General features: G+C 47.5%; 2 protein-coding genes across 2 annotated transcripts; both read left to right on the top strand.

Moving 5' to 3' along the window:
• The first annotated feature begins 4,649 nt into the window (after positions 1-4,649).
• On the top strand, positions 4,650-5,588 carry LOC117438678 (olfactory receptor 1038-like). The gene has a single exon (XM_034074120.1). It carries the CDS (start codon positions 4,650-4,652, stop codon positions 5,586-5,588), a length of 939 nt encoding a protein of 312 aa, XP_033930011.1.
• Positions 5,589-11,012: 5,424 nt separating this feature from the next.
• LOC117438679 (olfactory receptor 1020-like) lies at positions 11,013-11,972 on the top strand. Its single transcript, XM_034074121.1, has one exon. The coding sequence runs from the start codon at positions 11,013-11,015 to the stop codon at positions 11,970-11,972; it is 960 nt and encodes a 319-aa protein (XP_033930012.1).
• The last annotated feature ends 2,020 nt before the right edge of the window (positions 11,973-13,992 follow it).

A 13,992-nucleotide genomic window follows, 5' to 3' on the forward strand; every position in this document is an offset into this window, starting at 1 on the left:
TTGTCCCTTACCAGCAGAGCTGAGCATCTGCTTTTGTCCCTTACCAGTAGAGCTGAGCATCTGCTTCTCCCCCTCATCAGTAGTCGATGCCTTGGCATGTTAAGTACTTAGGACAGACAATACATTTATTTAAGCAAAGGAATTCCTTTAACCCCCTGTTGTGGTTTAAACCAAGTCCCCCAACTCCCGGAGAGTTAGGAAGGACAATCCAAGGAATGTAGCCCCCACGGGTTGAGACAAGAACGGTTTAATAGCTAAGGCCTAACACAATAATAATGATACAGCCAATAACAAGTGAAAAGAATACAACACCTCACCAGCCACCAACCCATAACTCACTCCACCCTGCCCGGCCGAGCACCGCGTGCTCCTTCCTCCATTTTCCTCTAGAGCTCCATCCCTCCTGCTCTCTCTCTCCCAGCTGCATCCTGGGCATCACGTGCTATGGTATGGAATACCTCATTGGCTAGCCTGGGTCAGGTGTGCTGTCTCTCCTTCCTCCCGACCTCCCCATCTCCACCTGGCTGGAAAAAACCTTGAACAAAAACACCCTCAAATCATGCTCAGCCCATGACATTATCCACCCCTTATTCCATACCATTCACATCATGCCCAGATCCCACATTTTCAATACACCATCACTCTTAAGTCCACCCCTCGATCATGAGTCAATCTCTATGTTGCATCTCTGGACTGATGGCCTGAAATATCTGGGCCCACCAGGCTCAAAATCATTCACCGTCCCCTTCAGCAGTTCTACAGCTTGCTGCTGGGGACTCCATACAGCTGCCTTCCACTTCCAATGCTTCCAAAGCACAGGAGGGGCCCAGTGGACCAGATACCTGGCCATACTGTCCCACATGCCCTGCCACTCATGACCGTCCAGCCTTGGGGACAGTCTCCTGGTGCCCCTATATCCTTGTCTAACCTTAGACAAGACCCAAACCTGACTCTGCTTAACTTTTGGGATCAGACAAAATGGTTGTGTGTAGAACACACTCTGTTTCTGTGCCACCAAGCTGACCCCTATCACAATCAGCAGGCAGGTCCCAAGGGCACCCAAAAGCCATTCAAAACCATCAGAACTCTCAGCTGCTGCTGCTGCACTTGTCACTGGGGCTGATGTAGCTGCCCTGCTTGCCAGCTCTCCCACCACCAGCTTCTCTTCTCCCAGGTCTGGATCTTCCTCCACTGCCTTGCTGGGAAGTGCTGCGTGGTCTCCTGCCTCCTGCTGGGGCTCGGCGGGTGACTTCCGTGGGGACACTCTCGGCCATCGGGGGGTCCGGAAGGGCCGCAGGACTCTGCTCTTCCGGTGCCTGCTCCCCCTGCTTGGCTACTGCCCCTCTCTGCTCCTCTGCCGCCTCCCCCGGATGCTCTGCTACAGCCGTTTGGTTCCCGGGGCCGCTCTCTCTGGCAGCCTCAGCTGGTGCTGCCGGCTCCTGGGGCTGCTCCTTCCTGGCTTCACACAGCCTCACGCAGACGGAGGCGAGGACAAGGGCAAGGATGGTGAAGAGCAGCGGGATGGCCTGGTACAAGTCCAAGTCCATGACCATGTCCATCCCCCCCTGCTGCCGGAGCCCCACCGTATTACAAGTCATTGCCGTAAAGTACAGTGAAACAAAAACTTTAGCCCAAGCCCCATGGCTGTTAAACACAAATACATCTAATCCATACACAAAGTACCTGGCAAAATCCTGAAACTGTGAGATCCAGAGAAAAAACTCTGAGAGCCAATAAATCAGCATTGTGATGAGTGACTATAAATCTGCTCAGATGTGTTGTTATCTCAACCCCTCGTGCCCCACGTTGGGTGCCAAAAAGAACTGTCATGGTTTAAACCAAGTCCACACACAGCTCGTTCACTCAGTCCTCCCCTTGCTTCCCCATCTCCTGGAGATTAGGAAGGAGAATCCAAAGAATGTAGCCCCCACGGGTTGAGATAAGCACAGTTTAATAGCTAAGGCACAACACAAATCACTACTGCCATTACTACTACAAATAATAGTGATAAAGCCAATAACAAGTGAAGAGAATACAACATCTCACCAGCCACCGACCCATAACTCACCCCACCCTGCCTGACCGAGCACCAACCGATACCTCCTCTATCCTCTCAGAGCTCCAGCCCTTCCGGGTCTCTCCCGGTTACATCCTGGGTATGACGTGCTATGGTATGGAATACCTCTTTGGCTAGCCTGGGTCAGGTGTCCTGTCTCTGCTTCCTCCCTGGCAGAGCATGAGCTCAGAAAAGGCCTTGGACAAACCAAACATTGGAGCAGTAACTCAAAACATACTTGCTATCAGCAACCGTTCCCAGCCCGAAAGTCAAACCACAGCACTGCACCAGCTATCAAGGAGGAGGAAAATTACTGCTACTGCTGAACCCAGGACACGCACCTACTCAAAAACATTCTACAATTACATTTAGGAAATGGAGGTGATACTAATGACCAGAGAATAACACTTGAGCATAAAGTTCAAGTGATTACTCTAATTCTCTCACTGAATAGACTATCTCCTATTTTGCCCATGCATGGATATGGTCTGGATGGAGAGGGACTGGCAGAAGAGTGAGCACTGGCTGGGTTGTTGGGTGCAGAGGTTGATAGATTCTATCCTGCAGGAGGCTGGAGAGTACCACAGGGGTTTATCTCCCTAACCTATCTAAACTGAACAGAAGGAGAGCACCACGGTGTGTAGGGACCATCCCACAGTACCTGAGCAAGAGAAGGAGGGCAGGAACAGAGACCTGGGCCAAGTGCAGCCCAGACAAGCAAGCTGGGGATTACAAGACAGGTCCACAACCAAGCTAAAACAGATCAAATCAATCCCCTGGTCAGGTTTAAGTCCAGCATTTGCTAGGAAAGACCATGAGCAAACCTAGGTCTAAGGATCATCAAAGGATTTCATAGGTGTGCACACCTCCTGCTAAACCAGAAATCCTCAAGTATAGTCCAACCACCTTGGCCTGAGCTTAAATAGAGATGTTGGGAAAATGGGCAGAGGGTGAGGATGGAGCACCAGCTGAGGCTGCTCAGGGGGATAACGGCCTGGGACAATTCATCAATGCCTCAAACTGCCCATTTCTCACCCTTCAGTAAAGTGGAAGCCCAGAGTCACCAGCTCAGCTGCAGGACATCCAGGCACTGCATGTGGATAATCCCACTGAGGATGGAAAACTGGGCTCTCAAGTGTGCACAGAGGGAAAACAGCAGCTCCAGAGAAGGAGTCACTTGTGCTTCATGTCCCTTTTGAGGACTGTGTGCAAGATCTGGAATGTCTCTCAACCCATTCTCATTGTGTCAGTCTGTTCAGACCAAAACCTTTGCATGGTCCACAAGTATGTCAGAAGCATCCTATGAGCCCTCATCACTGCTGCTGTGCAGCTGTGCTCAGGCATGGCTCATCCATGCCATGTCTCTCAGATGCCCAAGCACCACAATGCCTTTCAGAGGTGATTTCACACCCTTTGCTTTTCCTTCTCTTTGTTTTCCTCTGCTAAAGCATGAGCAGCCCTGGAGGCTTCCTCCCAGGAGAGCACATGCAACTGTATTTACAGCCCCAGCACCACAAGCTGGGCTCTTGCAGTCTGGCAGGAGCTCACCTCTCTTCACATCAGGAGCTGAACAGAGCTGATGCTGGCACCTGGATGTTCTCTGCTGCACTGGGGATAAACTCTTGGCTCCCATCACTCTGTGGTAGAGAGAAGACACAGGAGGTAACACCAGCACAAAGCACAGCCTCACCTGCATTGATGCTGTGGGCTTGCTTCTGCATGTCCTTGGGTCCTCTTTCATAAAGCTGTGCCAGAGAACAGCCTTACCAATGTGGGTTTTCTTCATAAGAAGAGGGAGCAATGTCTTATATAGGTTTTTTTCTATTAGACAGGCAGCTAAAGCAAGATGCACTGATTTATTTGATACTTAAATGAGAATTAATTTTATTCTGTTATACAGAAATGCAACATTTCAAATTGTCAGCAGAATACAGTCACTAATAAATCAGCCTTTAGAATAAACCTGTTATAACATCAACTCCTTTTTAAAGCAAGATACTGAATGCCCATTGGTTTAGGATGTTTTATCGTGTCAGAGTAAGGTATAATTCGTTAATTTAACAATGTCAATGTTATTTGTTGTAAATGATCTCAAACAGTTTGTTAAATGTGATTTGGTGACTGGAATGATAATCATAAGCCAAAGGAAATGTGTGTGGGTAATGCATGTGTAAGCTGGGCTTTCACTGGGAATGAGATATTCACTTGCTCCACATTTGTGTGCAATCCTATGAAGATCCTCTGAGGTGTCTTCTGACACAAATTTCCTTCACATTGCAAGTGATTAATGATCTGATTCTCTGTTCAAACACATGTGCTTGACTAAATCCATAGCTTTAATTGTCCCAGCATAGAAAACCTAAAATGCCATTTACTGCTTCAAGAAACTCCCTGTTCTGTTCTGAATACCTCATCTGAAAAACAGAATATATATATATGTATGTCTATATGGTTAGAAAGTATATTGGAATAATAGAAAATGTAACAGGTACATTTGTCATTGATTGCAGATAGATATGGTCCAGATCTGAATATCCATTTTTGATCAGTTTGATGTTTCTCTTCCTTTTGTCTCAGCAGGGAACACCTGGTCATGGCCGGAAATCACACACAGATTGAATTCATCCTGTTGGGAATTACAGACAGACCATGTGCACAAACTCCTCTTTTTGTCTTCTTTCTAATGATTTACATTGTCACTCTGGTGGGGAACGTTGGCATTATCACATTGGTGAGGGTGTCTCCCAGCCTCCACACCCCCATGTACTTCTTCCTCACCCATTTTGCCTTCGTTGACATCTGCTATTCCACAGTCATCTCCCCCAGGATGCTGGCAGACCTCTTATCAGAGGACAAAACCATTTCTTTCACTGCCTGCATGATGCAGTTCTTCACCTTTGCTTTCTTTGGTATTAGTGAGTGTCACCTGCTGGCCATGATGGCCTATGACCGGCACGTTGCCATCTGCCAGCCCCTGCTCTATGTGACCATCATCTCCAGCCGTGTCTGCTGGCAGCTGGTAGCATCATCCTATCTATTCGCCTTCCTCAGTGCCATCGCCTACACATGGAGCGTGTTTGGAGGTTCCTTCTGTGGTCCCAACCGCATTGACCACTTCTTCTGTGATGAAGTTCCTGTTCTAAAGCTCGTGTGCTCTGACACCCACAGCAGTGAGATGGTCATCTTTGCCTTTCTCACTATCAACGAGGTGGGTACAATTGTGGTCATTTTGCTCTCTTACGTCTCTATCATTTGCACAGTGCTGAGGATGTGCTCAGCACAGAGCAGGGCCAGAGCCTTCCACACCTGTGCCTCCCATTTGACGGCTGTATCCATGTACTTTGGGCCAGCATTCTTCATGTACCTACAGCCTCCATCTAGTCACAGGAGTCTGGATAAAGTGGTTTCCATCTTCTACACAGTGGTCACCCCCATGCTCAACCCATTCATCTACAGCCTGAGGAACAAGGAAGTGAAAGGGGCTCTGATCAAGTGCAGGAGGAGACTGTTCAACCATAGGCAACTGAGATGAGTTCTTTCATCCAGAACATACGTAGGATGATGCTACCGGCTGTCAGTTCACATCCAGTGTGAAAGCCTATGGGGCACTGAAATACTGAGATTTTCCAGTGATACTCATGACTTTATCGAAGTTCTTCTGCAGGTCCTACACAAAAAGTCAATGACAGTACTGGATGAGAAACAGACCCTCAATATGACACCATTCTTGGAAGAAAACAAGAGGTGACTGAGCTTCAAACTTCATTTCTCTTCACAGTCCCCAGCCTGGAGGAAGAAATTACCCTCAATTATCCCAGGCAGCATTTCCACACAGGAAGCTCCAATGAGCTTCATTGAGTTACAACTTTTGTCATTCATAAACATGTGTTTCTCTTGCAAGATCCTTGACCTTGTCCCTCGGCTCCAATAAAATTCCTCACTCTTACCTGTGAGCTCTTTATTAAAGCTGCTGGGGTGGGAGGGAACAGGAAGTGCAGTTTTACATTTGCTTGCTGAGAATGAGTCAGAGAAAAGGCTTCAAAAGATTCATTGCATTTGTTTGTGCCTTTCAAAGAGCAGAAGCTAATGGGAATCAAGGTCTAAGCTGGGACTTTGAATATGTCGTGGTTTAAACCAAATCCTCACAGTACTCTCACTCATTCCCCCCCCTTGCTCCCCCAACTCCTGGAGAGTTAGGAAGGAGAATCCAAAAAATGTAGGCCCCGTGGGTTGAGATAAGAACGGTTTAAAAGCTAAGGCACAACACAAATCACTACTGCCATTACTACTACAAATAATAATGATAAAGCCAATAACATCCAAAAAGAATACAACACCCCACCAGCCACCGACCCATAACTCACCCCAACCCTGCCCAGACGAGCACCAACCAATACCTCTTCCATTTCCCTTCAGAGCTCCACCCTTCCAGCTTTCTCCCCCAGTTGCATCCTGGGCATCACGTGCTATGGTATGGAATACCTCATTGGCTAGCCTGGGTCAGGTGTCCTGTCTCTCCTTCCTCCCAGCCTCCCCTCCTCCCCAGCAGAGCACGTGCTCAGAAAAGGCCTTGAACAAAAACACCCTCAAAACATGCTCGCTATCAAGCAACTGTTCCCAGCCCAGAACTCAAACCACAGAACTGCACCAGCCACAAGAAGGAGAAAAATGACTGCCACGGCTGAACCCATGACATTATCCACCCCTTATTCCATACCATTCACGTCATGCCCAGATCCCACATTTCCAATACACCATCACTCTTAAGTCCACCCCTCGATCATGAGTCAATCTCTATGTTGCATCTCTGGACTGATGGCCTGAAATATCTGGGCCCACCAGGCTCAAAATCATTCACCGTCCCCTTCAGCAGTTCTACAGCTTGCTGCTGGGGACTCCATACAGCTGCCTTCCACTTCCAATGCTTCCAAAGCACAGGAGGGGCCGAGTGGACCAGATACTCGCCCATACTGTCCCACATGCCCTTCCACTCATGACTGTCCAGCCTTGGGGACAGTCTCCTGGTGCCCCTATATCCTTGTCTAACCTTAGACAAGACCCAAACCTGACTCTGCTTAACTTTGGGATCAGACAAAATGGTTGTGTGTAGAACACACTCTGTGTGTGTGCCACCTTGCTGACCCCTATCACAATCAGCAGGCAGGTCCCAAGGGCACCCAAAAGCCATTCAAAACCATCAGAACTCTCAGCTGCTGCTGCTGCACTTGTCACTGGGGCTGATGTAGCTGCCCTGCTTGCCAGCTCTCCCACCACCAGCTTCTCTTCTCCCAGGTCTGGATCTTCCTCCACTGCCTTGCTGGGAAGTGCTGCGTGGTCTCCTGCCTCCTGCTGGGGCTCGGCGGGTGACTTCCGTGGGGACACTCTCGGCCATCGGGGGGTCCGGAAGGGCCGCAGGACTCTGCTCTTCCGGTGCCTGCTCCCCCTGCTTGGCTACTGCCCCTCTCTGCTCCTCTGCCGCCTCCCCCGGATGCTCTGCTACAGCCGTTTGGTTCCCGGGGCCGCTCTCTCTGGCAGCCTCAGCTGGTGCTGCCAGCAGCTCCTGGGGCTGCTCCTTCCCGGCTTCACGCAGCCTCAAGCAGACGGAGGCGAGGACAAGGGCAAGGATGGTGAAGAGCAGCGGGATGGCCTGGTACAAGTCCAAGTCCACGACCATGTCCATCCCCCACTGCTGCCGGAGCCACACCGTATTACAAGTCATTGCCGTAAAGTACAGTGAAACAAAAACTTTAGCCCAAGCCCCGTGATTGTTAAACACAAATACATCTAATCCATACACAAAGTACCTGGCAAAATCCTGAAACTGTGAGATCCAGAGAAAAAACTCTGAGAGCCAATAAATCAGCATTGTGATGAGTGACTATAAATCTGCTCAGATGTGTTGTTATCTCAACCCCTCGTGCCCCACGTTGGGTGCCAAAAAGAACTGTCATGGTTTAAACCAAGTCCACACACAGCTCGTTCACTCAGTCCTCCCCTTGCTTCCCCATCTCCTGGAGATTAGGAAGGAGAATCCAAAGAATGTAGCCCCCACGGGTTGAGATAAGCACAGTTTAATAGCTAAGGCACAACACAAATCACTACTGCTACTACTACTACAAATAATAGTGATAAAGCCAATAACAAGTGAAGAGAATACAACACCTCACCAGCCACCGACCCATAACTCACCCCACCCTGCCTCACTGAGCACCAACCGATACCTCCTCCATCCTCTCAGAGCTCAGCCCTTCCGGGTCTCTCCCGGTTACATCCTGGGTATGACGTGCTATGGTATGGAATACCTCTTTGGCTAGCCTGGGTCAGGTGTCCTGTCTCTGCTTCCTCCCTGGCAGAGCATGAGCTCAGAAAAGGCCTTGGACAAACCAAACATTGGAGCAGTAACTCAAAACATACTTGCTATCAGCAACCGTTCCCAGCCCGAAAGTCAAACCACAGCACTGCACCAGCTATCAAGGAGGAGAAAAATGACTGCTACTGCTCAAACCAGGACACCCACATACTCAAAAACATTCTACAACTACATTTAGGAAATGGAGGTGATACTAATGACCAGAGAATAACACTTGAGCATAAAGTTCAAGTGATTACTCTAATTCTCTCACTGAATAGACTATCTCCTATTTTGCCCATGCATGGATATGGTCTGGATGGAGAGGGACTGGCAGAAGAGTGAGCACTGGCTGGGTTGTTGGGTGCAGAGGTTGATAGATTCTATCCTGCAGGAGGCTGGAGAGTACCACAGGGGTTTATCTCCCTAATCTATCTAAACTGAACAGAAGGAGAGCACCACAGTGTGCAGGGACCATCCCACAGTACCTGAGCAAGAGAAGGAGGGCAGGAACAGAGACCTGGGCCAAGTGCAGCCCAGACAAGCAAGCTGGGGATTACAAGACAGGTCCACAACCAAGCTAAAACAGATCAAATCAATCCCCTGGTCAGGTTTAAGTCCAGCATTTGCTAGGAAAGACCATGAGCAAACCTAGGTCTAAGGATCATCAAAGGATTTCATAGGTGTGCACACCTCCTGCTAAACCAGAAATCCTCAAGTATAGTCCAACCACCTTGGCCTGAGCTTAAATAGAGATGTTGGGAAAATGGGCAGAGGGTGAGGATGGAGCACCAGCTGAGGCTGCTCAGGGGGATAACGGCCTGGGACAATTCATCAATGCCTCAAACTGCCCATTTCTCACCCTTCAGTAAAGTGGAAGCCCAGAGTCACCAGCTCAGCTGCAGGACATCCAGGCACTGCATGTGGATAATCCCACTGAGGATGGAAAACTGGGCTCTCAAGTGTGCACAGAGGGAAAACAGCAGCTCCAGAGAAGGAGTCACTTGTGCTTCATGTCCCTTTTGAGGACTGTGTGCAAGATCTGGAATGTCTCTCAACCCATTCTCATTGTGTCAGTCTGTTCAGACCAGAACCTTTGCATGGTCCACAAGTATGTCAGAAGCATCCTATGAGCCCTCATCACTGCTGCTGTGCAGCTGTGCTCAGGCATGGCTCATCCATGCCATGTCTCTCAGATGCCCAAGCACCACAATGCCTTTCAGAGGTGATTTCACACCCTTTGCTTTTCCTTCTCTTTGTTTTCCTCTGCTAAAGCATGAGCAGCCCTGGAGGCTTCCTCCCAGGAGAGCACATGCAACTGTATTTACAGCCCCAGCACCACAAGCTGGGCTCTTGCAGTCTGGCAGGAGCTCACCTCTCTTCACATCAGGTGCTCGATAAAGGTGATGCTGGTGAGTAGAAGTTCTCTGCTGGGCTGGGGATAAAGTCTTGGCTCCCACCACTCGGTGGCAAAGGGAAGGCACAGGAGGTAACACCAGCACAAAGCACAGCCTCACCTGCACTGAGGCAATGGGCTTGCTTCTGCATGTCCTCTTTTCCTCTTTAGTAAAGCTGCATCAGAAATCAGCCTTGCCTGTGTGGTTTTTCTTTATAAGAAGAGGAAGCAATGGTTTGTGCAGGTTGTTTTCTTTCCCATAGGCAGCTAACCCAAGATGCACTGAATTACTCAAGAGTTAATGAGGATGAATCTTATTTTGTTCTAAAGAAATGCAACATTCCAGATTGTCAGCAGAATGTAGTCACTAACAAATCAGCACATTGTAACATCAACTCCTTTTTAATGCAAGCAGCTGAATGCTCATAGATTTAGGATGCTTCAATGTGCTGGAGCTCAGAAATCTATAAATCATGTGAATGTTATCTGTTAGGAATGATCTCAAACAGTTTGATAAATGTGGTTTGTTGATTGGAATGATAACTAAAAGCCAAGTGAAAATGGGTGCAGTTCATTCATGTGTAAGCTGGATTTCACTGGGACTGGGACTTTCTATCCTCCTGGTTTACATGTGTTACTATGAGGTTTTCAGGTGTCTTCTGAACAAATTAGCACTGAAAACTGAAAAGTGAAAGTGAAGAAAGATCTGATTCTTTTCTTTAATCTGAAAACACATGTGCTTGAATGAACTGATAGTTTTAAGGGTCGTAGCATTGAAAATGCCATTTGTTCCTTCAACGTGCTCCTTGTTCTTTTCAGGTTACCTCAAATGTATAACACAATATATATGTAATTTGGGTTAAAAAATACTTTAGAAAATACAGTAATTTGGCAGTTAAACTGACCATTGTTTGGATTAAACTATGGTCCAAAAGTGCGTAAAGAAATCCCTTGTTTTAAGTGTTCCAGCATAGAAAACCAAAGACACCATTTGTTGCTTCACTGTGCTTCCCGTTCTTTTCAAGTACCTTCACTGAAAACCAAAAAACATATAGCTTGGGGTTAAATCTATAGCAAAATATGTGAATTTAACCAAAATGTGGCAGTTAAAATAGTGACTGATAGTCATTAAATATGGTCCAAGAGTGAATGTCCACTTTCAAAAAGTGTTCTGTTTCTCTTCCTTTTGCCTCAGCAGGTAACACCAGGTGATGGGAGGAAATCAAACCCAGATTAAATTCATCCTCTTGGGAATTACAGACAGACCATATGCACAAACTCCTCTTTTTGTCTTCTTTCTAATGATTTACATTGTCACTCTGGTGGGGAATGTTGGCATTATCTCATTGGTGAGGGTGTCTCCCAGCCTCCACACCCCCATGTACTTCCTCCTCACCCATTTCGCCTTCATTGACATCTGCTATTCCACAGTCATCTCCCCCAGGATGCTGGCAGACCTCTTATCAGAGGACAAAACCATTTCTTTCACTGCCTGCATGATGCAGTTCTTCACCTTTGCTTTCTTTGCTACTGTTGAGTGTCACCTGCTGGCCATGATGGCCTATGACCGGCACGTTGCCATCTGCCAGCCCCTGCTCTATGTGACCATCATCTCCAGCCGTGTCTGCTGGCAGCTGGTAGCATCATCCTACCTATTCGCCTTCCTCAGTGCCATCGTATGCACATGGTGTGTGTTTGGAGGTTCCTTCTGTGGTCCCAACCGCATTGACCACTTCTTCTGTGACGTATCCCCTGTGCTAATGCTCGTGTGCTCTGACACCCACAGCAGTGAGATGGTCATCTTTGCCTTTGTCACCATCAATGTGGTGGGCACGAGCATGATCATTTTGCTCTCCTACATCTCTATCGTTCGCACAGTGCTGAGGATGTGCTCAGCACAGAGCAGGGCCAGAGCCTTCCACACCTGTGCCTCCCATTTGATGGCAGTTTCCTTATTCTTTGGGTCAGCATTCTTCATGTACCTACAACCTTCTTCTAGCCACAGAAGCCTGGATAAGGTGGCTTCCATTTTCTACGCCGTGGTCACCCCCATGCTCAACCCATTCATCTACAGCCTGAGGAACAAGGAGGTGAAGGGGGCCCTGGTCAAGTGCAGGAGCACGTTCTTCAACCACTGGCAACATAGAAGAGTTTTATCATTAAGGACATGAAGATTTCATGCATTGTCAGACAGCCTATGAGGCACTGAAGCAATGGGATTTTCCACTAATCCTCATGATTCTATGTAGTTTCTTCCACAGTTCATGCACAAAAGTCAATGACAGTATTGAATGAGAAATAGCCCCACAAATCACTTCTTTCTTTCTTAGATGGATATCAAGAGGAGAGGAACCTCAACCTTCAATTAACTTCACAGTCACCACTTTGTATGAAGCAATTGCCCTGAATTATCCCAGGCCTCATTTCCTCACAGAAACACCAATCAGCTTTATCCGGTTATAGCCTTGGTCACTGATAATACCTATTTTTCTTGCAAGATTCTTGACCTTGTCCCTCAGCTCCAATAAAATTCCTCACTCTTACCTGTGAGCTCTTTATTAAAGCTGCTGGGGTGGGAGGGAACAGGAAGTGCAGTTTTACATTTGCTTGCTGAGAAAGAGTCAGAGGAAAGGTTTCAAAAGATTCATTGCATTTGTTTGTGCCTTTCAAAGAGCAGAAGCTGGTGGGAATGAAGGCCCAAAGATGCACATTTGAATATCAAGGGCAATCTCTCCCCATTCTGCAGCTTCAGACTAGATTTCATTTCAAAGAAGGCACCTATAGAGAATAGAAATCTTTACTCAGAATGATGAACTGTGCTGAGACCACCCAGTGGTAAGGACAATTTGGGCAAATCAAGGGCTCATCCCATTCATTTTAAGAGGTGTTTTGCATTCATCTTAAGTCCTGTTTACTTAAATGGTGAGATCAATGGAATTCCACTTGGAGATAAGCACCCACATCCCATGTCCATGCCCAGCTCATGCTAAAGCACACCAGGGAAAAACAAATTGTCTATGCCACTTACAAATTAAGCCTGTTGATGGTGACTTAGGTCTGAGGCAAAAGTGTCTTCTATTTGTGGTCAACAAAGGAGCCACAATCAATGTAATTAAATGCTGAAAAGCCAGGAAGAACAAAGGCCTTTGAAATCAGAGCTTCCTTGAAAACCTTCTGCACACCTTGGTTTCTTCATTCTAGTTTGTCATATACATGCAGTAGGTATCTTAAAAGACCAACAGGAAGGGGGAAAAGTGATATGTAATGACATAGAGCAGAGAAATCAGATTGTCGGTGGTCTTGTAGCACAAGCCAGTACTAGAAACAAAGCAAGACTTGCAAATCATTGCAAACCAAGTCTGTAAGCACAAGAAATCAGGTGGGGAAACAAAAGTCCTTGGTGTCAAGTGAAGCCCTGGTCTCTTCTGTCACAAAATCAGCAGATAAACATCATGACAAAGCTATTTCCAAAGCAAAGTGCTGCCAATCACTAAAGACCTAATATTATACTTGGTAAAGGAGAATGCAGTAAAGACCAGAAAATAACACTTGAATGTCATGTTCAGTTTCTCACTCTAATTTCCATCACTGATTGGATTGTATCTTAATTTCCTCATGCAGGGATATGGTGTGGATGGAGAGGGACTGGCAGAGCAGTGATCCCTGGCTGGGCTGTTGGGTGCAGAGAGTAATGGGTTCTGCTCTGCAGGAGCCTGGAAAGTACCACAGGGGTTTGTGTCCTTTATCTGTCTAAAGAGAAGCAGAAGAGAACACCCTGGTGTGCAGGGACCATCCCACAGTACCTGAGCAAGAGAAGTAGAGCAGGAACAGAGACATGGGCCAAGTTCATCCAAGACTCCAGAGCATCAGGCAAGTTGGGGATTATGAGGCAAGTCGAGACTAAGCCAAAGCAAGACAACACAAATCAAGTCAATCACTGAATTAGGGTCAGGTGCAGCAATTGCTGGCAAGGTACATGAGCAAGCTTTGGTCACCATCAAAGGATTCCTTAGATGTGCACAAGTCCTGTTAAACTGGAAACCAAAACACAAACAGAGCCCAGCTTCCCTGGGCTGGGATTAAATAGAGGTGGGGGACAAATGGGCAGAGGGTGGGGATGGAGCCTCAGCTGAGGCTGCTCAGAGGGATAAAGGCCTATTAGTTCAGCCTGGGAGAATTCATCATTGCCGG

Source organism: Melopsittacus undulatus, unplaced genomic scaffold, assembly GCF_012275295.1.
Source record: "Melopsittacus undulatus isolate bMelUnd1 unplaced genomic scaffold, bMelUnd1.mat.Z mat_scaffold_55_arrow_ctg1, whole genome shotgun sequence".
Lineage (NCBI taxonomy): Eukaryota > Metazoa > Chordata > Aves > Psittaciformes > Psittaculidae > Melopsittacus > Melopsittacus undulatus.